This window comes from Anser anser (genome assembly GCF_964211835.1).
Source record: "Anser anser genome assembly, chromosome: 14".
NCBI lineage: Eukaryota > Metazoa > Chordata > Aves > Anseriformes > Anatidae > Anser > Anser anser.
Window position 1 is genome coordinate 17324807 of NC_139735.1, and position 25376 is coordinate 17350182.

The 25376-nt window shown below is 36.2% G+C and overlaps 2 protein-coding genes across 26 annotated transcripts in view; both read right to left on the reverse strand.

Moving 5' to 3' along the window:
• The window catches only part of TENM2 (teneurin transmembrane protein 2), a 1465234-nt gene extending 1459057 nt beyond the window's left edge, over window positions 1-6177 (reverse strand). For 9 of the 22 annotated variants that reach the window (XM_083799310.1, XM_083799353.1, XM_083799307.1 and 6 more), the window contains exon 1: window positions 6106-6166. The gene's annotated coding sequence lies outside the window, so the exon portion shown is untranslated. Of the gene's footprint in view, window positions 1-29; window positions 6049-6105 lie in introns of those variants that run through there. The other 13 variants (XM_083799338.1, XM_083799336.1, XM_083799334.1 and 10 more) reach the window with 7 other exon arrangements.
• Window positions 1-25376, reverse strand: part of LOC310881738 (uncharacterized protein) — a 796919-nt gene that overhangs the window by 189427 nt on the left and 582116 nt on the right. For 3 of the 4 annotated variants that reach the window (XR_014572527.1, XM_083799376.1, XM_083799380.1), the window contains exon 6: window positions 11352-11412. Coding sequence is in view for 3 of the 4 variants with exons in the window: in XM_083799376.1 (XP_083655502.1) it covers window positions 11392-11412 (21 nt within the window). In the remaining variant the exon portion in view is untranslated. Of the gene's footprint in view, window positions 1-6183; window positions 11270-11351; window positions 11413-25376 lie in introns of those variants that run through there. The other variant, XM_083799379.1, reaches the window with a different exon arrangement.

Below are 25376 nucleotides of genomic sequence, written 5' to 3' on the forward strand. Positions count from 1 at the left end.
CAGAGATTAAAATTATTTTTTCCTCTTACCCAAATCACTTCTTCTCTTATGTCTCTCTTCATGTTTTCTCATGGAGTACATGATTTAGTAGAAATTCAGAAAAAACATTTGTGGAGTTCTTCTATTCATCATTTCTCTCTGCTACTGCTCTCAGTAAGAGCACAGTCACATCCTAATCCTTCAGCATGTGCTTTCCTCCCTCTACACAGCAGTTGGTACCATTCATTACCCCTTTAACCTCCTAACTCACAAGTTTCAGGTGGGGTTAGTTTTCTTCATTTTTTTTGTCAGTGTGTTTTTGGTTCGATTTGGTTTAAGAATTCATCACCAAAATCTTTTATTTATATAATTATGTTGTACATTATATATATTTATATGTACACATATTTGTGCATTATATATATTAAAAATATTCAGGAAACAAATGGGACTATATTCTTAGACAAGAAGAGAAAGTTATTTTATTTGAACTATTTCTTGTCTTATTAGCATGTTTCAGAAATACTGAAAACTTACTACAAAATATTTCAGTTCCTACTGCCTTGTAATACCAAGCGATCTGGCCTCTTCATTCTCTGTTATCTTTACTTACTCAATATGCCTTATGGCTAGACTCTTAAAATTAGGGATTGATACTGGATTTTTCACAGCCTTTCTTATTACTTTCTTACTTACACTCCTCATTAATAAATGGATAACTTGAGATTAAAAGCAGCATTCTGTTGAGCTCACAAGTAAAATTTCCAGAATGCTATTGGCAGTCCACTGATGGATACAGTAGGAACTTTTGTCAAAAGAAGCATTCCTTACTCGTTTTCCTTCTTGAAGTAGTAAGGACTGACAGTGGAGAGAATTCACTTCACTTACAAAATTGATTAGTTTGGAAACAATCACTTGTGTAATTAAGATAGGTCAGGCCAAGTTTCTTTATAAATAATTCATCAGGAAACTACTCTATAAAAAGGTAGAGAAATGTCACTCCAGGTGCACTCTTTTAAAACTATTTCTGTATAAATCAATTAAGGTGTTTAATTTTGACACCCGGTGTCAGTATTTACAAAACTTGGATAGACAAGTCCATCCCTGCAGCATGCATTTGCAAATAACTTTACTCATTAATGTTTAATTAAGACAGAGGAAAACTGTCCTTGATATTTTGCTGCAATTAGTGCTCTCTATACCCCACTGACTTTCCATGATGAATTACTTTTCAAATGCAAAGTGAAGTGATTAAATAAAACTGAAGATTCTCTAGCCATTGCACATTGCCCACCCTACAGTTTTAAGCAGAGACAAAATGTATTGTTCAGCTGTAGCTGATAACTATTTGGTAAGACATTATAACAACCACCAAAATAATAATATTTTTTTAAAGTACTCTTACATTATTCCTAAACGTAAATTCTTAAAAAGTCATTTCAAGGTGCAGAAAATCTTTTTGATGTGGAAAAAAATAAATGCCCAAATTCACATCAATACTCTGAAGGGCTTGGCTAATTATTTTTCTTTATTTTTGATCAATATAATATAAATTCTCTAAATCCAATTTTGAAATTCTGCATTTGCATAAGGGACAAAGGACAGTTCTAAACAAAAGGACAAAGTTTACATTTACTGATATAACAGCCATAAAAATGCCTCAATTTTTTGAGAAACTCCATTTTGGAATGTACTTTTCTAATCCATTAGAAATTTTGTTTTCAGAAGTATTTTTTGTACTGAACTAAGATAAAATGCAAATAAAATAATCCAGCAAAGAGATCTATAATATTTTGCTCTGGATGCACTGCAACACAGTCTTTTGAAAATGAAGGCTCTTTCCAAGCACCCCAGCTGCCAGCCTACAGAGTGGCCTGTGACCCTGCAGCCCAGGCAGCTGCTCACAAACATGGACAGGGTTGTCACCCTGCCGTTAGCACTACTGTGGTCACTTCTACTGTTTTCATGCAGGGAGCAGTGCTGAACCTGATAGACTTCATCTGACTTCAGCCTGCAGCTGCTACAGCCCCCAGCACCACCAACACCATAGCAGGAGCTCCTTCCAAGCCTCAAAGCCTCTGATGTCTGTGTCTCACCTGGCTAACGAAGAGCTGAGAGCCCAGGAGAATTAGCTATTCAACTCCACAGCTTCCAGATTAATGGGGTACTGAAGAGCTCGGCAGAAGAGTTGGCTAATAATCAGACAGGGTTGTAGCTAAAACCTTTTCCCTTTCCACAGAATCTTCATAGAAATTAAACCAACTTCACACAACACTTCAATTTTGATGAAAAAAATATTTCTCACTGGATTTTTTTTTTTAACTGACTCTGATGAACAATATTTTATGTCCTGATATTTTGACTTTTCCAGTTCCAGTCCTAGGTGGAGCTTGGAAATATGGAAAAAAAATCACACACAAAACTGGGAAGAGAAGCAACTGGAGGGACCTCTACCTAAGGCCCATCAAAAGGAAAAGAATGACAGAAGTATGGGAATACAGAGAAAGCGTACAGGGAATTGATGGACAGTGTGTGCTTCAACCACACATCACAGCTTTTCCTGCAAGCACCTGAAACAAAGGCTGAGCTCAGAAGAAGGTTTCCATGTAAGAGGATGGATTGCTCCATACCAAGGGCACTGATGTGTGCCAGGGTCGGTTCTTACTGAGCTAACCTCGCTGGCTTCAGTACAGAATGCATCTACTGTGTTGAATATAGCGTGATACATGCACACAAAACAAAATTTAAATATCATGTTGGAAACAGGTAAGCCACATCAGGAAACTGCTTAGTCTTGGGTATTTCACTATTTATTATCTTATGGCCAGTCTATGTTGGTTATAACGTACAGAGACAGGGGTGATTTTGTGTTCTGACAGTTTAAAAAGGTGCCACATTCAGAAATCATAGAGGATAAGGATTACCCTCCATCATGGTTACTCACTGGTCACTTTATTTATTACAGCTACGAAACAAGCTCTCTCTGATCCATACCAGAAACGAACAATCAAAATGAACCCAAAACAAAACAAACAAACAAAAAAACCCACAAAGACCAACAGAAGACATGGTTGCTGAATCTTGACCTCTCCATAGCAGGCTGCCATTGTCGTACAGAAATTGAACAGTCTGTATTGTCTATAGCAGTGTTGAAATACAAATTCTAACTCCTGCAATAGATAAGAAGGCTGCACTATTTAGGGTTGGGAAATATAGATTTAAAGAAGCCTGATTTAAGCAGCTGAATAAATGCTTTCATCTGGGATTTATTTGGGTGGTTGGAGCTTGCTTTGGGCAGGGAAGGTCCAAAGCAGACCTTTGATCTGTTTGGACAATATTGCTATCCTGTCATAGGTTTAATTTGATGTAGGGACCATCTAAAGATTAGGGCCCTTTTGCCATGCTATTCTGACAGAAATAAGCCAAATTCCTATACAGACCACCCTGTCCACCCCCGTTTGTGTCTTCTGAGAAGCACACAGGGTAGGTATCCATAGCTGAAGCAGTTACAGTAGGACAGATTAAAAAAAATAGGAATTAAAATATGAATGACAAAGTTAAAAAAAAAAGCAAACAACTGTTGGAGAAGTACTAGAAACTCTAGTAGATAGGTGCTTGAACGGTGTTCTTATCTAGCAAAGTAAGATTTGACAAGAAACATCTGATCCTATTGCATTTATGTGGAATGCTGTGCTAAATCAACCACTGTTCTAAAACCAAAGTGTAGCACTAAAACAAAATATGACTGAAGGTTGTTGTGTTTTTTTGTTTTGTTTTGTTTTGTTTTTATGCTGAAAGGAACCTACAGGACATTGCAGGACTCAGGACACACTTTGTACATTATACACCAATATGTATTTATGCTTTCCTAGGCATAATTTTTATTTTCTGAGTGCACATTACAGCATATAGAAATTGGTATTCATCACTTATTTGCAGATGAAGGGGATGTCATGTGAATAAAAACCCTTGTGTATATCTTTGTTCCCAAAGCAACAATATGATTTAATACCCTAGTGAGTCACTAAACCTCTTCCTTACTCACTGAGAACTAAAAATTTCATCTAATGTCACAAGGTTCTCCATATTGCCTTTCCCCACACCTTAGAGTTTTCTCAAGAGTAAAAACTCTTCTGTTCACGTGTTTCAACAATCTATCGTAATCTACGCATCTTGGTATGAACCTATAAAGCAAGGCAATTACAAGGAATTTTTCACTTTTTTTTGTATATCTTCATAAATGTCATCCTACAGTTACAGTGGTAACATTAAAATCTGCTGTGCCAAGTGCAAGGAGAGTATAAATTGTTATATGCTCTATCTACAGTACATTAATATTACTTTTCTACTATTTCTGTTATCAGTAAAGGGGATCCATATCTCCCTCTGCCCGAGGTGGGAGATATGGATCCCATGCCAGCTCTGCACCCTAACCACCGCTGCATTTTTGGCCGACTGATCTTCAGGCCCCTTTAATGTCTCCGTCATTGACCAGTCTTAAAATGAGAAAGCCACAAACTGTACTGGTGCGTGACTTTTAAATTCTGTATATAAATGAGAAATATCCACACTTGTGCCTACCTCCAGCATTGCTTTGGATACATACCTGCTTATTATCAATGAAAATATGTTAATAGTTTTTGTTTGTTTTTAGAGAGATGAAAATTAAAAAACCAGTAGTTCTTCCATATTTCAAATACTGAATCTTACAGAAATAACCTACCAAAATTTCACTGCCCTTAAGAAATATGTTCCTTCAAGTAGTCTGTTTAGCTTTGCTCTCCCCCCGCTCATCTCCTTCTGCTGCAGATCTTTTCATGGTGAAAGGCCCCTGTTCTCCTAGAAAAGCAGTGCTCATTCGTATTAATTGCTGTTAATGATTCTCACCCTAATGTACTCCAGCGCACAAAGGACACATAGCGGCTTGATCCTCACCCTCTCCAAATCTTAAGCTAACTCCTTTGATCATTCAGGGGAGAAAAATAAAATCATGTCTGTGCTGACAAGTTGTTGGCTATAGTTTTAGCCCCAACATAACTTGAAAAAGCTGAGGTATAATAAATCCCTGGGGAAGTGTGCATGTGGGGAAATCTGACAGACCCTTAACTGCAGCAGCACTACTGGATGCCACTTATAATAACAATTCAGAGACCTTGAGCTATCAAACAGGTTTACTGATGGAGAACTCTTATCAAAGTTCCTGCTGTTAGTTCTGACAGATTCACCACACATGGCTGCACATGGTTACACTTGCATTCACTCGAGTATACCAGAAATGTCTCTTCCTAAGCCTCTAGGGCTTCGCAATGGTAATGTTTTAATTGCAAAGATGCTGAAGAGTGACTAATACCTGATGGTGAAAGTTTTCTCATGGTATGGAGCCTTTTTTCTGATCTGAAAAGCAAGCTGAAATCCTACTGTATATTTAAACAGTCTCTCCAACAACCCTGTACAGTGTAAAGGGCTAGACATCAAAAAAAAAAAAAAACTTTTCCCCTTTTGTGTAGGTCCCTGCACTCATAAGATTTGATTCTGCTTGTGTGTACAGTCTGATGGATGGGTGGTGAACTAATAATGAATCGCACCTACCAGCACTTCAGAGGAGAGCTTGCCATTTTATGAAGTAGGTGCAACTGCAGTTATGCTGACTAATTTGCTGGGATGACCTGAGTCCAAGTACTTTCTCCAAAACCATACTTAGTAAGCAAAAGAGCAGCCGTTTCAGTGCTACATCACCATAAAATGCTGTCATTCTTAATTGATAGGATGTTGCATTCACTTTGAGCATCTGTGAAGAACTATTATGCACAGTGCTGCAACTTAGCTAGTGTGTAACTGCAGTGTGCACTGAAGTAGCATGTCAGAGGAGACTGAATGTAGGACATTTAGGACACTTAACATCTGATGTGGTGGGTGGGTGGTGGAAACTGACTGCTTTAGAGGACATTTTGAAGTATCCCAAAGCAGATTTCTGCTTTGAACTGCCTGTTGGAAAAATGTCTGTCCACTAACTGTATCGTGATTGGGTTTGGGTTTTCTTTGTTTGTTTTTATAATGATTTATGAAATTAATGATTAAGAGGAAAAAAGAAAAAAATGTATGTTCAGTACTGAGAAGGTGACTTACAGACTTTTAGAAAGACAAACCTTCAGAGCTAGCCACACCGCTATTAAGTGGTCTCTCATGGGACATCTCTCCCTAAAACAATGAGATATGATGAGATATGAAGCAAGAATACATGTATATACATGACTTGGAAAGCATAGACATAACTGTAGTAAGACAAATTAAAAATAAAAAAAAAAAGTAAAGCTAAGAATATGCCTACTTGGAATCAGGAACTAAATAACGTTTTTCTGAAGCCTCCTGCAAATCATTCGATGACCAAAATACTGTCTAGCATAGCATCAGTTCCTTTGGGGTTTTGACTAGAAATCCACTCTGACAAATTCTGACAAGTATTTTAGTAGTTTTCCAACTCCTCCTTATGTATCAGAACACACATATATACAGCTTCTTTCTGACTCAATGAAACTTTAAGATTTTATGTAAACTGAATATGTACAGAACAAGAGAAGATAATCTGACTTGGGACATTGTGAACCTACATTCACATCTTGTTTTCAGCTCATACACTCTGACACAACCCAGATGATTAAACCAAAATTTCTATACTAACCACTGGGTTAGCTGCTTACGTCATAATTGTCTGGATAAAACTAAGTGATTAGGTCGCAAATCAGGTTACAATTTTCAAAATAAAATATTAGCTTTGAAATTCAGAAATACATGTTTTATTTATTTTCTATAAATAAGCATAATTTCTTTCTTATATTTATAAAAAAAAACTGGATACTTCAGTATGTATCTTGTTTAAAATCAACTACTGATCTCTTTAATTGCAATGAAGACCTTCCAGTAGATGGGAGTTTCAAACAATTTATCCTTAAAAGTGCTATATCGCAAACCATTTTTAAGACCTAAATCAGTTGAAGAATACAATTGGAGCTACGGTGTTTTGTTTCTTTGTTTGTTTTGTGAATCACATTTTCATCAATCAGCAAACAGTGTATCTAAGTGCCCTGCCCAAGTTATATGCAGCCTTTGATGGGACTGCAAACAAAGTTCTGATCTCTTTAGTTCCATATTCTGAAATGAATGACCTGTCTTTCTTATTTTTGTATTAGCACATGTGGAAAATTCATCCCATTTCTTAGATATTTCCTTTTCCTATATCTAAGTAATTTTTCTCTCTTATTTTTGCTATTAAGAGGAAAAAAAAACACTGTAGAGAAAGTAAAATCTATTCATCATGATTCTGACGTCTGACAATTTTGACAGGATGATTTTTTCAAACACTGTGAATGAAGCACTTGTTTTGGCTGGTATTTATTTTTTAGGTTTTCTATTAATAGACCGTCTTCTACTTAATTTGTCTTTCAAGATTCTGCATATTTGTGGCTTCTGAATGTCTTTCTCTGTCAGAAACATTTTGACTGACACATAGCCACTGTCTGACAAACAACAGAATTCTGTCTCAAGGTGTCACGCTTTTCTTCTTACTGAAAATCCACACGAGGATTTGATCAGTGGTTCTTATTTTTAAGACAGATTTTTGGACTCATTATTAAAAACTGTATGCATATTTTATGGAGATTATCTCATTGTTCCATTTTGTAACTCTAAGCAGAAACAGACTGAACTGCTTCAGAAATAAAGTGAACATGAAGGAAATCCTTTCAGATCTATTCAATACATTCAAATCCATTACATGGAACAGCTCTCACTTGAAAAAAGAATTTAAAATTAAAAAAGACTACTCAGGGAAATATATTGAAACAAAAGGCATCATGACTTCACCCTCTGCAACTGCTTCTTATCAAGTTCTCAGTCTAAATTTCTCTTAGTACAAGATAAATTTTATTATCTGTGATGGCATATATTGAATACCTTTAGACTACAGTTTCTGATTATGACTATTATAAAGACTATCTTCCTGAATATACTAGTAAATCATTAAAAATAATAATCATAAAAACACAACCCTTTCTTTGGAGGATTCCTGGGCTTTCCCTCATAAACTGAAATCCCCAAACAAATGGTTTTAGGGTATTTTAATGTAACTGCTATGTAGTACCATATTGGCCTTCTTTTGCCTGGGCTCTCTTATCATTAGCCTGCGCTCCTCCTCTCTTCTAGTAAGATCTATTGTTTGGCTCGTTCCTGTCTTTTTAGTTGTGCAGCATCTTTCCACAGTTCCCAGAATCTGCTCAAGGCTAATACCCTCAGATAACCACAGTAGGAGAATAGTTCCAGTGGGCACCCTTAAAAGTTTCCTTTTACTTCTCTGTAAGTCAGAACCAGTTACTGGTGTTGCTCATTAAATGTGCAAGGAATATCTCCTCATTACAGCTACAGCTTATCTAACATTGAATAGGTAAAAGGAAACTTTGCAAGAACTCCCATTGGTTTTAATTGAAATAGTAAAATTACATTTGTCACTAGACACATACATAAATTTTCTTATTGATTGAAACCAACCTTTGAATTGGTTGCTAGTCCTTCACTTGAGGACAACAGTATTTGCATAAATATTTTAGCACAAAACCATTGATTGCATAAGGTTTTGACCACAAGTTTTCCTTGAAGATATTACACCTCTTAGCTGGCTTCCAGTTGAACCCCTGTATGGCTTGTTGTGATCACTCCATTAAACATCTCATCATTGCATAGAAATGAAATAGTGAATATCTTCATCCTTTCATCCTTCAAGCTGATTTATTGAATAAACATATACATGTTCATTTGACATTATGAGTAGTCACAATTATCACTGCTCCACAGCTCGCAATAATTGTCATCAATGAGTAACAGTTGAGTTCTGTTGCTTTTCTGTCCTGAGGGATTCTCAGAAACATTATGTTCAGCCATGTGCATTGTTTAATTTGCTAGGTACTATTTAAAAGGGGATACAAAATGGCAAGCGCATCTCTTAAATGCTGATACTATTTTTTGTCATGTGTTCACACATCCACCCAATTTTAATCCTCCTGGCAAGTCTACAAAGAATCTTTGCAATGCAGAATAGAGCTAATTGTCTTAGTTACCTATATGCTCTTTGTAAAGTAGAAAACACCACAAACCAGGAAGCTAGCTCCCCTCTTACCCATGGGACAAGCCCAGGCTAATCACCCTGCACAACAGGGACCATGCATATTTTCATGTGTAGTGAGATTACTAATGCTGAAAGAGAGAAGCAGAACCTTCAGCCTAGCTTTTGTGGGTTCTGATTCAATTTTGGGGTAGCATTTAAAGGAAACCATAGACCTACAGTTGCAGCAGAGATATCCCACTTCCCCCCATCATCCTTTGAATCCCCCAGCCTTCTGAATGAGATGCTAATCAACTCAATTTCCAAGCAGATGCAATGTTTTTGATGCGGAGTGCTTCAATGGGAGAAAACACTACCTCCTTAGCCAAGATGTTGGTGGATTTGAGCTGTTTGTTTCTTTATTTTATTCAAAATCAGAAGGCAGTGGCCACTGTCTTTGAAGAGGGAATGTCTCTCTCATCCCGCATTTCCTGGGAGATGTCACAGCTGTGACAAGGAGGGGTTTATAATGCCACAGTTCGGTGCCTTCATAATTTATTCTCTCTGATTTTATGCTCTTTTAGTCTCCTGCTCAACCATCCACTAACAAGCAGTGATATTAGCCAATAAATCAAAGACGTCTGCTTGTCACCACCAGATGCTTGGTCACATTGCAGCCGATTATGAGATGTACAAAAGGACAATTTCATGTAGAGAGCTCAGTGGAGGTGTTCCACCGATATTCTGTTTGATAGGAAACCAGCGTGAGGTGAATGTAGTATAACTCAGTAACTTTTATGCCTCATGGCAATGGAGAACTAAACTGAAATAAAACTTGGAAGTAAATTAGAACCTCACCTTTATGACTACCCTTTTATGATACTGCATCTATTCCTCCAGTACACTGACACAAGTTAGCATAAAAATAAATCTTTTAATTTGTCCATCTTGCACTGTGCTGGGTACAGAAAAAGCAGCTACTTTAATTGTCAAGAAGGGCAGGAGAGGTGCTCAATATCAATTGTTACAAAGTGCATCAATTTTTCATGTGGCACTCTTGCAAAAAATAATCCATTAGCCTTATCAGTCAAATGTAACATACCCAGTGCAAAGATACTCTTTGATCTTTCGTTTTCTCTCTAATTTATTGTAACAAACACCATTAATAATGAGAGGCAGGGACTATTCTGCAGAATGGCAAAGGAGAGCTAAACTCTTTTGAAGCAATGCTATTGTAGCTTTCTTCTCAAACTTAAATGCTATAATCTAATAATATGAGTATACATTAGTATACAGTAATAATATTAGTATACCATTAGTATACACCATAATATTGTAACAAAAGATTAGGGATTATTCTGATATGCTATAAATAAAATGCATAGGAAAAACAGACTTTTGGATCAGGTTTGCCAACTCAAAACTGCGTATCTTGGGATACATGGACAAAGAGTCCGAAAATGAAACACAGCATTTGCTGATTGCTCTCTGCAGAGGACCCCTCTTTCCAAAACCTATCTAAGAGGCTGAATAGCTTTATAATCCTGAGTCACATGCTGAAAGGAGATTCAGCCAAGCTTTCTGAATGTCATCATGCTTCTTTTCACTAGGTTCATTCTTTTATAGTCTTTAAGCTTTATGAAGTTACCTGTCTTTTCTACAGCATCTTTGACACACACAATGTGGATGTTACCAGGGTGTCACCACACTAAGGCTTTTTACTCACTCATCGTTGTATTTTAAAATATCAATAGCTTTAAACAGGGACAAAATTGAGCACTGTTCAGGTGGGTTCAGCTTTACAGACCTCTCTTATTACATATTCTGGTTTAATTTCTGCCTCTGCATATCTCAGATTTGAATGTCTGAGAGTTTCTTTTACTGGACATGGGTTTGGCCTCAGGCCATCCCAGTTCTTAGCGATACAGTTGTGAGGACAATGACACCTGGAAAAGGATTTGTGTTGTGATGTCAACACAACAAACCCAGCCAGCAGCTTGCCTTCAGCTAATTGGGACATTAACTACTGTACTTGGTTATTCAATAGCTAGAAAATGTGAGCATATGAAAGATGTGGTATTACAACATATATGCTATATGCTAATGAACCATGTTTCAAACACAACTCCAGCCAGAAGCATTTCATAGTGAAATGACAGCTTTATCAGTTGTATGGCTTGAATTCTCACTATAGTGGCACTAGAAAAAAAAAATAAAAATTTTGTTCGATTCCCTGGTAGCAAATGATTGACATATAGCTTTTGTTTTAAGAAGCACTTACCGATGGCAGTTCTCTTCCTATCTTATTGTTTGCAGTAGATTTACAGGTCAAGACAAATGACCTACAGAAAAAGAAGAATAGAATTATGCACAAGGTACAACATCAGGAAAAGCAATAGAGTGCTTGACTGTTTAACAGAAAGTAAAGCAGATGGATAGTACAGAAAACTGCCAGGGACCAGCTTTACCTAGCATGTTTGATAAGTCATCTCATGCAGTCCCCCAGTATTAGATCTGTGCTATTCTGCACTGCTTTACATGGGTGAATTATTCTAAAAGTTGCAATTTAAAACGAGCTTCAAACCTTAATTAGCTTTTCCAGTTGAACTGAGGAAAGGTAGAGAAGCACCAAAGAATTATGCCCCATGTCCTTTTAGGGCCATGGTGCTTGTGAAGAGCATAGAGCACATAAAACAAGAGTGTCCTGTTAAGGCCCTGATACGTTCATTATGAAACACAGCTTCTCTGATGCATCCCCTTTCCAAGCCAAAAAGACATCCTTCTGCTGTTGAATGATGGAGTTAATAAATGACCTTCCAATTTCCAAATATACTCCAAGGAATAGATATCTAGAGATATTTACATTTAAAATTACAGTTAACAGCTCTTTGCTGGTTAGTCATACACTTTTTTCTGAGATGCATTATGCTCTCCTTTCAACAGCATTAGACAAGCACCTAGCTTTCATTGATTTCCTCAGTTCAAAACATGACTGCATTCACTCCTCTTTTTCTTGATAACAGTTTCAGGAGAATTTATACGAAAATATTTAGAATATGAAGTTCAATTCTTAAAATAATTATAGAATTCAGAACAATTAATTAGTTTTGTTGTAACTGATCCAATTTGATGCCTTAACACAGTCACAAAGCAAAAAGCTTTGGAAGTGGTCTCAAAACAAGAGTGTACATTGATGGTAAAATGAAAAGTGTAGTATAAAAGAAATCACTGATAATCCACATCAAGCACAATATATATGATAAGAAATTGTCTTTCAAAGGTGAAAGGTTAGAAACCTACCGAATGGACTTAAGCATGTCACCTATTTATGAAAAAAGAAATTTCTCAAATATCTTGTTCCTAAAGCCTGAGGTATACACTACAAATGTACCATCAGGGGGGATTATGAACCTTATCAACTTTGAATGGTATTAAAATAAAAATCAGCGTCAATTCAACCAGTCATAAACCACAGAAATGTTGCTGATACAGAGCAGCACCTTGACATGCTGAGCAATGAAGCCTTATGTGTGGCTGCCCTGGACTAAAACCTAGTCCTAGTTATACTAACAAGAAACTCAGCCCACTGCATTCGGTGAAGTAGCCTAGGAGGAAAATTGCAGATATTGTTGGAAGTGAATGTTTTTATTTATGGCTTAATTGCATGTTTACAATAAATTTAAGTTTTCATGAGTGCTTTTTCTTTTTCCAGGAGAGTACTTTGTGAAACTCCTCTTACTTTTCCTCAAATCAATCTCTCTCTCTTTTTTTTTTTTTTCTGAAGATACATTTCTCAGAATTAAAAACTGATTTATAAATCCACCAGGAAAAAATATTTAAAAGGTTGGTTTTGTATAACTGACAGCTCTGTTTGTAATTAGAGCACTGTCTTTCCAAAATTATTAATTTTCACTAATTTTCAGATTTTTTTTTCCAAAGTACTAGTAATCTCCTTTGAGAAAAGGAAACAATATATTTTTTTTCGAATTCTTGTTTGCTGATATCAAGGGCTTTCTCAGAAAGATAAAAGCCCTTTTGAAAAGTCTAGTTCTCCACACAAATAGTACAAATATGTTTGCTTATTAAGGCCATGAATAGCTGCAATGAACTCCATGGGATATAGCAGCTCTATTTAATCATATGTACAAGTCATTAAGTATCAGGGGTCAAGATCAAATGAGAATTGTGATAAAGGTCTCTTTTTTTTTCTTCATGACCTGAGATTTCCATTACTATCATGGGTTAAAGAAAATCTTTTTTTTTTCTTTTTTTTTTTCCCCTAAGAGCTGAGTATGCTTCAAAGCATCTCAATTTTAGTTTATTCAGAAAACACTTCTTAAAATTCTGATGTCACTTGTAAGCAAAGTGCTTGGAATTAAATATGATCCCTTATGGTAATAATGGAATTCAGTGTGGGTTATTTGAATAGGTCCAGATACCCTGAACATAGTCTTTAAGTAGGCAACCTGTTGTGCAGATTTCAATTGATCTATTCATGTTTGAACTTAAGCACATGGCCAAAGTGAATGCAGTAGTAAGATCTGCAAAGGCTAAAGAATTAGCTTAAAATGAGACTTAGAAAGAATGGATTCATCATGAACACGTCCTCCTACTGCATGGTGGGTATACTGCCAATAATTGGAGACAAAAGATTAGATTCTCTGACTTTAAAATACTGGCCAGATAAGGCTATTGTAAAATGAATTGGAGGAGTGAGGTGGTTTAATGGCTTTTTAATGATCCTAATGTTTTCAGTTTTAATGAATCATTTTACATCAGCTTTAATCATTTTATGAGTCTGAAAAATGGCTGAAAAATGGCTGGCATTAGTTTGGTTTTCTGTTCAATCTTCCCACAAGCCATTATGGAAGAGTGGCTAATGGGAGTCAACTTTCATAAGTGGAAGCACAGACAATAGAATAACTTGAATTTATTAGAGAAACTGGTACATTAACTAGCAATACAGGCGACGATATATTTTTTCAAAGATCCAAGAAAACATTTTACTGCATTGCAGGTAAAAAATAACTTAAAAGAATTAAATATTCTGCACCCTTTAATACTGTTTAATTAAATTAAATCTTGCTTTTTATTATTATATACATTTAACATAAGTATCTTTATGTATTCAAAAAGACAAGTTGCTTAATCTTTTGAAATTCACACGTAATATAATTTCATGTCATACAAGAAAATTCCGAAATAGATCAACTACACTAGCTCAGCAGGATCTCTCTCTTCTGCAGTAGCTTTAGCAGGTCTGCTCAAGTGCTTTTTGCCCTCCAAGGAAGTGCTTGGAGCAGACAGTGGAGCGCAATCACTGATGTGCGGACACGCGTGGACAAAAAGCAGGGAGGAGAAGCCAAGATCCTAGCGTGCCCAAGCTGCTTGTTTTAGTGATGCGCTCCCAGGTGGTCTGCAGGATTTAGTGGTGGCAGCTGAAGGCACAGACGCCCGCCCTTGGTTACCCTACAGCAGCCGAGCACACACAGTTCTGCTGGCTGTTGTGCACAAGTAGCTATCTCTGGCAGCTTAGCCCAAGACAGAGATGTCCTCATTCCTTGTAGTAAGAGTACACAGGGCTTATGGCTCTCCTACAGCTGGCTGAATGGATTAATACAAGATTACTCTGAGCTCAACTATCTCCCTGTATCCTCATTCTCCAGTTTTGACCAACAAATAAATCCTGGTTCTACTAAACTCTTTTTTTTTTTTTTTCTCCTATATTTGGCCCTACAGATTTCAACACAAAGTTTAGATGGAATATGCATTGTTGTGGAAAAAAATATTTTGAAATTCTTAACCATATTAACTTTACCAATATTTCCTGAAACCTGAAGTAAAATGAAATTAAAATCACATACAGGATGCTTAAATTCTGCTCTCAGGTAAAACAAAAACCAATTATAGTGGAATCAAACTATTAAAAAACCACAACTGTTGCTCACAAAAGTTCGATTCTTTGTCTCTCAGGTATTGAATACTCACCTAAAACAAAAATTTATTTCAGTAATGGCAGCAGCATGAAATCAAGCTATTTGCTAATTTCCATTTGTACTATTATAGATATAAATTACTCAGTATTATCATTGGTTGAGTGGGACCTCAGCTAATGGTAAAGATGGTATGTATTTAATATCCTGGTAGTTCCTGTGTTCCTGTTCTGTACATCATCACAGGGATATTTCTCTAGTAAGCAAAACCAGAAAGCCCTTTTTAAAATGAGTTTGCACTGTATTTAGAAAAAAAAAATGTTCTAGAGCCAGTGTAACCAAGGGACGGGAAACTGATTATGGCCTATACAAGCTAACCTAGCTTTGTCAGAGCAGCTGTCCTATAAAACGACCGCCATAGGAAGCTGAGATATAGTGGTTTGTTGTTTGCACTTCCTCTGAGGAGAGCTTGACCTTCAGAGGTGACTAAAAGGCTTATTTACCAGCATTTCTCATGAAAATGCCTGTCGGAAGTATTCATGTTAGAAATTTCTTTTCCTAGAGGTTCATCATTTGGAATGCTGAACTGATTAAAAAAAGAGAATGGCAGAGGCCCACAAGTAAAAGGTGAATGGAAACAGCATACAATAAATGTGAATGAATAATACATACGAATTTAGGTGATGCATTTGAAGCAACATATAAAAGCAATATGATGCTTTTTATAAACAATAGATGGTTTTATATGAATCTTTGTCTGAGATACTGTAAAATTACCCCCAGGTAAACAAAAGGTGTTATGATACCCATAACAAAACTGTGAATGTGGTTTAGCTGTGCCTAGACAAGAATGACACATTGTAATTTCATCCAGTATGAGAAGACAGAATGAATACCCAAGGTAGTTCAGTAGAGAGAGGGATAAAAAAAATCAGATATTGCAAGAATTTTTCTTAATTCAAACATGCTATTAGTGATAGTTTTGTTGTTCTCCCTACTTTAAAAGGACAGCTGATAGCCTATATTTTGCTAGTATTACAAGAAAAATATTGTATTGTAGCTTGCCTCAGAATACATTTCCAGCTTTGTACCAAAGACTACTGGCTTCTCAGCTCAGCAAGCCACTTTCACCACATCGTCTCCCAGTTAGTCTCAGAGATGAGATATATGAGTTTTCTGACCTAGTGCTGTGCTCTTTTCCCTGCTCACCCATGTACCATGCATATTCATGGCCTCCATGTGAGAATATACCAATCACTGCCTTACGTCAATCATTTCATGTACTCCAGCGAGAAAAGTTTGGTGTCATTAAATGCTCTGGTTGTCAGAGGTCCTCTAGCAATGAAACAGCTGCAGTTTCTCTCCACTTTACATTATTCTATGCAAGAGATAAACATTCTTTTCTCAGCATAGTAAGGATTTTTCTAATGTTCAGAAACAGAGACTCTTTTTACTTCCCATTTGGTTTAGAATGAATCAATCACCACAGGTAAAATCTCTTTGGCTTCTATAGATCAAAGAGAGCACCACAAAATAAAAATAATAAAAATAAAAGTAAAAAAAAATAAAATAAAAAAGTTGGTTCCGAAAGGAGGAATCATATCCTAAAATTATTTCTCTTGGCCATCTGCTCTCTCTATTTTTCCCCATTATTCCCCAGAGAATGATGCTACTGATCCCCTTCCTCGCCTCATTTTTTTTTTCTTTCAGATAGAAATAAATAGTGGAGAGGATATACCAGAAAAGCTTCTCCAATGCACTTTCTATATTTACACATCATGCAGAGTTAGAAGGGAACTTCTAGAATGCCAAAATGGGTTTGAGGACAAATATTATTAGTCTTACTTCATTTCTTTCTGTTGATTTCTGGGTTTACAACTTCTAAAACTCAGTTTTTCAAACTCTTCCATCCTGAAGACAAATCTCATGTGTTTTCCTGGTAAACAAAAGAACTGTGGTTACCTAGCCTCAGGTATTGCAAGATCTTTAATAAAATAATGAACAGACAGATAGTAACTTTGGGCAGGGGGGTTGTTGTTAGCAGGAGGAGTATTCTGAATTCTGAAATGCTTTTCTACAAGGAATCACTGACAGATCCATTCCTTATTGCCATGGACATTGCCATGGAGTTTCATTCAAAATACATCTTCCATTACAGTATTTTTACAAAGCCGGAAAACATAATTTTGGTTTCTTCTACCTTTGTGTATTCACTTGTCAAAGCACAATTAACTGCAGCCCCAACGCCCCCCAAAAAAAGTTGACTAATATAGAAAACTTGAAACAAAAATTCAAAGTAATAATTATGTGCATACTTGGAAGTATCAGAAACAATGTGTGTCTCTTTGGAGAATAATTATGAATATTACAGCATGTACACATTCAATCAGCTGTGAAAGTTTAAGACATAACAGAGTTTACAGAGTTTTCATTGTCTCTGAAAAAAAAAAAAAGTTTTCAATGCAGTTCCAACTACACAGAAGTGCCCCCACCCCTCCCTCCCAGCACTTTTTTGGTGCAATAGTCAAAGCCTAATTCATTAGTAATAGAAAATAAGGAGAAATAGTTGTACGTTAGAGCTGACAGTGTCTTAGGGAAAAATACTAAGCTTTGTTACAGAGAAATCAGGCTGAAAGTTGCCAGCTGGAGTGAGCAGTGAATATGAACCGACAGCCCCTTATAAGCCTTACTGGAAGCAAAGAGAGCCCAGGGATGAAAAGAACACTCTTCAAACGTGTGGAACGGCCTTTGGAAGAAATGTGGGAAGCAAATCAATCAGAACAACTTTGGGGAATTGTGGGCTTAATAGAAACACTGAGGAAGCAGAATGAGGAAGGTACAGGGGGAAATTCTGCTTTAGTGAAAGTGGACGAGAACAGCACTGGAGCTGCAGGAGTGGCTGCTCTCTCTGTACGCATCTTGTCCAGAGCTATAACACCTTGGCTGTGTGGAACACCTCTTCCTGCGTGCTGCAAGTGGAAATTTTGGGAGCTTTTAAAGACCAGACCCTGAAGAGGTGGCAGAGCCCACTGGAAATGATGGCAACTGCAGCCAGCTCGTCCTCTCCTCTCCATGTGAGTAATCTCACAGAGTTCGTTTGAAACCAATTTTCTCACTTCATAAAGATTACTTGGTGGTTTGGCCCCCACCATGTTTTTGGTGACAAGGCATGTCATACACACTGGACATGCAGGACTGGACAAGAAGTTGTATTAAATCTTGGAGATGACAGCAGGCTTTAGGGGATGAGGCAATGTATTTTATTAATGATGAGTTTATTTCATTAATTGACTTAGTAATTGGCTTGATTAAGTACTTTCTGCATTTCTCAGTTCCCAAGAGCAACCATTTCCGAGAATCTAAACATCATTTGTGACAACTGCATGTTTAATTTTAAACTGCTATAGGTGAGAAAGAAATTAACCTCCTGACATGACGTCACAAAATAACTCACAATCTTTATAAACCAGTGTATTTCAAAAGGAGTAAAATGTAGCTTTCAAGAAAAATATTTTTATCTGTATTGTTAATTTCATTCATCATTGTCAGATCTCAGTTATTATTATCCTTGGCTTTTGCTACAGAAAATCGTGGAACCTATATAATCTTTTATGTTATCACAAATAATCCATTCAATTGGGAAAAATCAGAAAGTATCATTTTCACAGTTCTGTATTCATCAAAATCTTTAGACGTGTTTTATTATCAGGGCACTGCATATACCTTTGCTCTTTTCTGCAGGAAGGAAATAAAAAATGTAGTGTTCTCAAGACAATATTTGTATAAGTACTCTTGTTTATCTAAGTGATATCTCAGTTGGATTGCAATGATGGACAAATTAAAATGGACAGTTCTCCATCTGCTTTTTTTTTTAGCTCATTTCTGAGGATACAGAAAGTATAGCAAGGTAATGGACAACTTATTTATTGGTTTAATTTTTAATATTTGGATTATGCACCAGTTCTCTGAAAGAAGACAAATGATTTTCTTGACAAATGCTTCAACAAATAAAACTGCAGTGAAGAAACTGGCTCACATTTTAGCAAGAACGGTCATAAAATGCAGACTTAAGAAAGTAATGCAACCACTGACAACTGTGCAAGGGAGCTTTTCTAAGCCAGTGGAAGTAAGCAGGCCTGTTCTAGCTCTAATTGCCAAATGCATCATCTTTTTTTTACAACCTTACAAAATCTCAAATCAGATTTCTTCTGGAAACTCTGTTTCCTGCCAAGAAAAATAATGGCAGGCAAAAAAGAAAATCTTGTCTTAAAGGTGAGCGGCAATAAATTGTCTTCGATTTTAAGTATAGTTACATAGATCTGCTATCTGCATGTGCTGAAAGCAGGCATCAGCAAATATAATTACATCACCAAATGCAGATAGCTAGGTAATGCTCTCATTGAACTATTGAACCCAATTCTGTCATGTACCCAGATACATTTACAGTTTTCATACACTGGTTTCTATTTGCATGGAATTATGCTATTTAGTTGCATCTTATGCTTTAATGTTTATTACTTTATTTTCAGAATCTCTCTAACACATATCACTTGGTTTAGTGCCACAAACAGAATATTTTTAAAACACATACTGCAGGATCTATAGTGGGAAAAAAATTAAGCATGTCGTCCCTGGAGATCTTAATCCACCAAATACATTTTGATAACACTCTCACTTAGGATTCAAAAATTTGCATTCTATATTCACTATTATGGACCTGAAATATGTTGTTCTGCAAACAATCCCAGCAATAAGCTCATTCAGACAACGTATTTCTGAAAAAGAATCAAAATAGATACACCCATAACCAAAAGAAATTCCATTTTATTCCATTATTCACTGGTACCTAATTTTCAAAGATTTTTTTTGATTGTTGTCAGCTTTCAAACACCATCTGATATAATCTTCCCAGTGGAACAAAAAAGAGGACTCAGGAACAGCCAGGATTATGTCATAATCACTTGTTATTAGCATTATGCCCCTCTTTTTATCCAAAATAAGAAACAAAATTCTGCAAATGACCACTTACTTGCTTCTCCTACCTTCCACCAAGACATACCCATCCACAAACAAAGGGGACTGTGTTTTTATGGAGTTGGGTAAATGCTGTTTGATGGGCACTGAAGTGAGTTTCCTAGGACGAAATCTGAGTATATAGGAATCACCTGATGTTCTCGTAGGGCCTGACAATTCAACACTTAGCAGTATTTAAATGATCAATGGTGATGATTTAAATTAACCTAGCAGTAAATGTCTCAATAACTGCAAATATCTAAAAAAGAAAATCAGAAATGTAAATATGACCGAACAGCCTATTCTTACAAGGACACTCATCTGTTAGGCTTCAGTTTCCTACACCAGAAAGGAGGAGGTGAGCAGTCATGGACACGGCAATTTTTCCAGCGTACCATTTCATTACTGCAGTACTGCAATATCATTGACCTAGTCCCTTACACACTGCACACAGGAAGCTATGACAAGTCCTCTGAATGATTTTGGTAATGGACCAAGGTCTCAAAATCTGTGAAATGTAATCACCTCATCAATCTTTCACAAAGATTATTATTTTTATATCTTCCATAAAAGGAAATGAGAGGCTAGAATCTAAAACTACATATCCCGCTTTTTTTTGTGCCTCGCACAGCATTAACAAGCACTAACAAATGGCACACCAGCATCTTCTGAACCAGTGACACAAGTGCAGTGATAAGCCATATAAAATATTCATAACCGGAACTTTAGAGGTAGGCAGATGCACAACAACAGCATACAAGCTTTGTCAGGAATCGCTGAGAGATTGAAAGCATACTTAAAGGATTTATTAAAGCAATCAGAAGAAACCTCTACTCAGTCACCATGATTGCAAGGAGTTTATGGCCACGTATTTAATCTTCCTACTCTGTAATAGATAAGTTATGCTTTCCTGTGATTTGTGCACAAAGAGTTTTCTCAATCTTTTCCAGCAATATAAAGAACAGAAGTACCATTTCTGTCTTGCTAAGTGAAGCATTAATAGGAATGTCAGCAGCAAGATGGAACATGTAATAAATATTAAGGTTTAACATTTTAAAGATTTATACTACAGAGAATACAGTCCTAGATTATGAGATAAGATTATTATCTTTTGTTATATGAAATGATGGGAAAATGGTTTGATGACAGGGATTTCTTTTTACAGTGTTATATTCAGGGAGACCTGAGTTCAACAAAGAATAGGAAGTATAAAACAACATTAACGATAACTAACTGAACAGAGAACCAGAAATAACAGAAGTTGCTAACAAATATCAGTTCATCATTTACAGAGAAGAATATGAACAAATGATTTTTTTGTTCATAAAGAAATAGGCTTATTTCCAAGGTCAACTAGCAAACAGGAAAACTTCTCTAAGGGAGATGAAAAAGCAATTGTTACTCAAAGCTAAAGAAACTGATAAGTATACCTAAACACATATATGTATATATATACACATATATAAATACATATTACATTTTTGTATATGACAACTTGCATTACTTTTGCAAGATGTTAACTCTATTCTTGTTTTGACACTGACCATTATAAGCCCTGAATAGCTGAGCTTGTTAACATCGACAAACAAGTGAAAGAATATACTTTTTTTTTTTTCCTATAATTTTGATTATGCCTACAGTGTCTTTTAGTTTGCATTGACCTTTCCTTAAGGAAGACTTCGAAACATTAGCTGTGCTTTGGAGCTATTCAAAATATTTCACATGCAGAATAGAGCTGACAGACCTTGGCTCCCTGCTGAGTTTGCAAGAACTATTGAAAAACTCGTTTCATATTTTATATCAGTTTTCTCTTCAATGAAATCAGTTTGTGTGCAATAGCAGTATGCATACAAGCAGAGAGTTTTATGGCAGAAAGAAAACAGCATTGCTTCACTGTAGAGGCAAAAGTACGAGGAGTGCAGGATCTATTACTGTAACTGGATCGTATGTTCCTTCTTTTCTTAATCTAGGGAACAGGCTCAATTTCCAATTCTAAGTTGGAATTATTAGCAAAATTTTCTTTTTTATTATTATTTTATTTATTATTATTATTATTTACAAATAGGTACGTGAGTCTTGCATGCTTAGCATAAGAGTTGGCACCTTCCTCACCCATGCAAGAACTCTTCAGCAGAAAGATACACCACCATTTTAAAGATATTTTTGTCCAATGACTTTGTCCAGGAAAATGGCATAGAAAATAAATTTAACTGCTTAAACTTACTGAGAGAACTTTTCCTCATCTCACAAACTTCAGTACACTGTTAATCTTAATCCAGTCAGACCACATGACTTGCCTGCCAATAGTGGATTTGGCATTCATCTCCATTCCCATTCTTACCACGTTACAGCTTTGTTATAACACAAAGGAAGCAAGGTCTGGCCTGATCAAGGGAAGGTGTCACACACTTGCTGAAATGAGCACTTCTCCTGCAACAGCTCTTGCATAGTATCCTATGCAAGGATTATAGTATCCTATATAGTATCCCAAGGATTATAGTATCCTATGCAAATTCTATAAAGATTTTACCTGTGATATAGACTCAGTCATACAGAATCATTTCATATACTTTACTATATATATTATATACCGGTTCTAAATACCGTGATGAGTCCAAAATATCCCTAGGCATTTAGTATCGTAAGAAAAGCAAACCACTTCTTATGAACCATTTAAAGACCATTGTCATTATCCATGTCCTTGTGAATTTATGTTCTTTCTTCTTCATTCACATTAAAACTCACACTGATCAAATGTTTTGCCATGTAATATTTTTTTCCTATGAAAAAAACATCAGAAGAGCTTACAAACATAGGTAGTCAATAGGACCCCTCTCAGTCTCACTGAAATGAAAACTTCACACTTCAATTAATATCTTGTCTACATGAATATTACATATGAGAGCAATGCTGATTTTCTTCATCAGCAAAAGTCACACATATGAATTAAAATCTGAACACCTTTCTTCCATTCCATTCTCTTTACCTTCAGTCGGAAACAAGAATAATCTCTTTCACATACCTCTCTAACAAAAATGTAATCCTCTAGGAAATTCCAAGATCTTGGTGACAAAGAATTTCCTTTAGAGTCCTTTTCAACAGCAACAGAAAGCAAAATGCACAAAAAGGAGAATGAGGAATGAAATTATGGTTTGAAACAGCTTACAGTTTGTTTTCAGTTTTGCAAATGTGCATGGTTTCTAATTTTACAATACAGATCTGTTGTTTTGGTTTTTCTGGATTCAAAATCTATAATCTCATTCTAAAATCTGAAACACAATAAAACAAAGTCAAAGAGCAACTCAGACACAGTCCAAGAATTTCATAGCCTCCTTCTGAATGTAAAAAGCAATCAAGATTTGCTAAATTTGCTATACATGGAAAAATATGCATCTGCTCCTCGGAGTTCTTAAACAAAAATCCACCTTCACCTACCAACCTCCTAACAGAGATACACAAATTAAACTAGAGTCTCATAACCCGTGTCTAACATATACCTAAGTGTATACTGCTCAGTGAATTTAGAAGCTTAATAAAGAAGTTGGAAGAGTTAAACTGTGTCTTAGAGTCACTTTCACATTCTTACAAAAACCTCAACCTCTTTTATTTTTTAACTGTAGCCCATACTGGAAGATTTTATTTCAAATCAGAATTCCGTAGCTAACAGAAAAATTGTTATATGAAGACAAGTTCTCATGCTAAATGAATAATAAATTATAGGTTATGTGTCTCTTTGATTTTAGAGGATGCATAATTCACAACAATAAATAATTAACATATCAAAGGATTCTAATTTAACTGATGCCTTCAGCATCAGCACAGCCAAAGTACAAAACCTTCTGTTTGGTTCTTAAAATCCATCTTTGTGGTGGTGATGAGCAATTGCTTTGTATAAGTAATTATTATTATGTTTTCCAATAAGTAATTTTTTGCTTATCACTTAAAAGTATTAGTAAATATCAGAAAGTTCAACTTCTGACATGTGATCTGTAAGTGTGCTGCGGCAGAATACGAAAGGCAAGTACAATTAGCAGTATGCAGTTACAAACAGTATTTCAGCTACAAATACATCGTGCAAGCTTTAGTTTCAAATGGTATTAGAGTTTTTCTTACAGACAGTTTGTAGTACAAGCCAAAAAAAAAAAAAAAAAACCAGAGAAAATAGCCCCAAAATAGCCCATCTCTACCTAAAAGACAAATAGTACTATTTCTGTATAAAAGAGATAAGCTAAGTTTATTTCTAGCACTTTTCTGTAATTATCAATAATGTTCATGGCTACACCAAGACCATCTGAAACAAGAGAATGACATAAAAGCCTATCATCCTCAGTAGCCCATCACTCCAGTGAGGTGGGTGCGAGTCGCTGCAATGCAGCTCCGTGCCGGAAGGTGGGCATTGCTGGGGAGGAAACGGTGCTGCACTAGGAGCTGGGCAGCAGTGACTGCTGATACCACCCAATCAAAGTGAACAACTACGGATTCTGCGAGGAGAGCACGCTGAGGCTGGCCATTCATGATACAAGTACAACATGGGTGAGAAAGCGAGCCTTGAGCCACAGTCATCTCCAGAAGCACTACGGACTGAAGACAAACTTGGGGCTTACAATCAACAGACAGCATAGCCCTGCCCTACATCAGCTAGGGGATTCATGGGTTAACCTTTAGCACATGTGAAGAAATGATTATTTCCTCGAAGAGTTCATGATGAGGTTATCATCCTGCAAATGGGCTGCTGGGAAGGGACCGATGGTTATTCAGTTCCATTTTTATCAGGCTGAGCCCTATTTTCAGGTTATAGCCAATCCCAATAATAATATTGCTGTGTAAAACAGTAACTTGTAGCTTTGGTGGAGATTTAATCAAATTCTTTTGGTTTGCTTCCTTCGCGTGTTTGTTTGTTTTCTTTTACTTTTCCATTGTTTTTTGTTTGTTTTTATGATTGGCTTACCTAGGAGAGAATCATTTTGGAAACTATGATAGAAACACCTGTTAGGTAGTCTTCAATGTCTTTTAATTCTTCTCTTTTACTAGGCTGTAAGAAGCATCAAGAGCGTTTCTTATAATCAGTTAGAATCCATTTTAAATAAATCAAAATGCTTAAATCCAAAAGGATGTCAACATACCATGTGAAAGTGCAATGGCTGAAAAAAACTTAACAGTTCTTCAGAAACCCCATGCTATTCTGATATTGATAGCTAATTCATCAGCAGTTAGTGTTGCCTGAATGTGACCCATAAAAGCAAGTGCTTACAAAGACAGCAGGACTGACTCACTTTTCTCCTTTTCTCCTTGAAAATAGTAACCGTACAAACATGCCTGTCAGGAAACAAACAGCTCACACCTTGGGGGCTAACATTTAA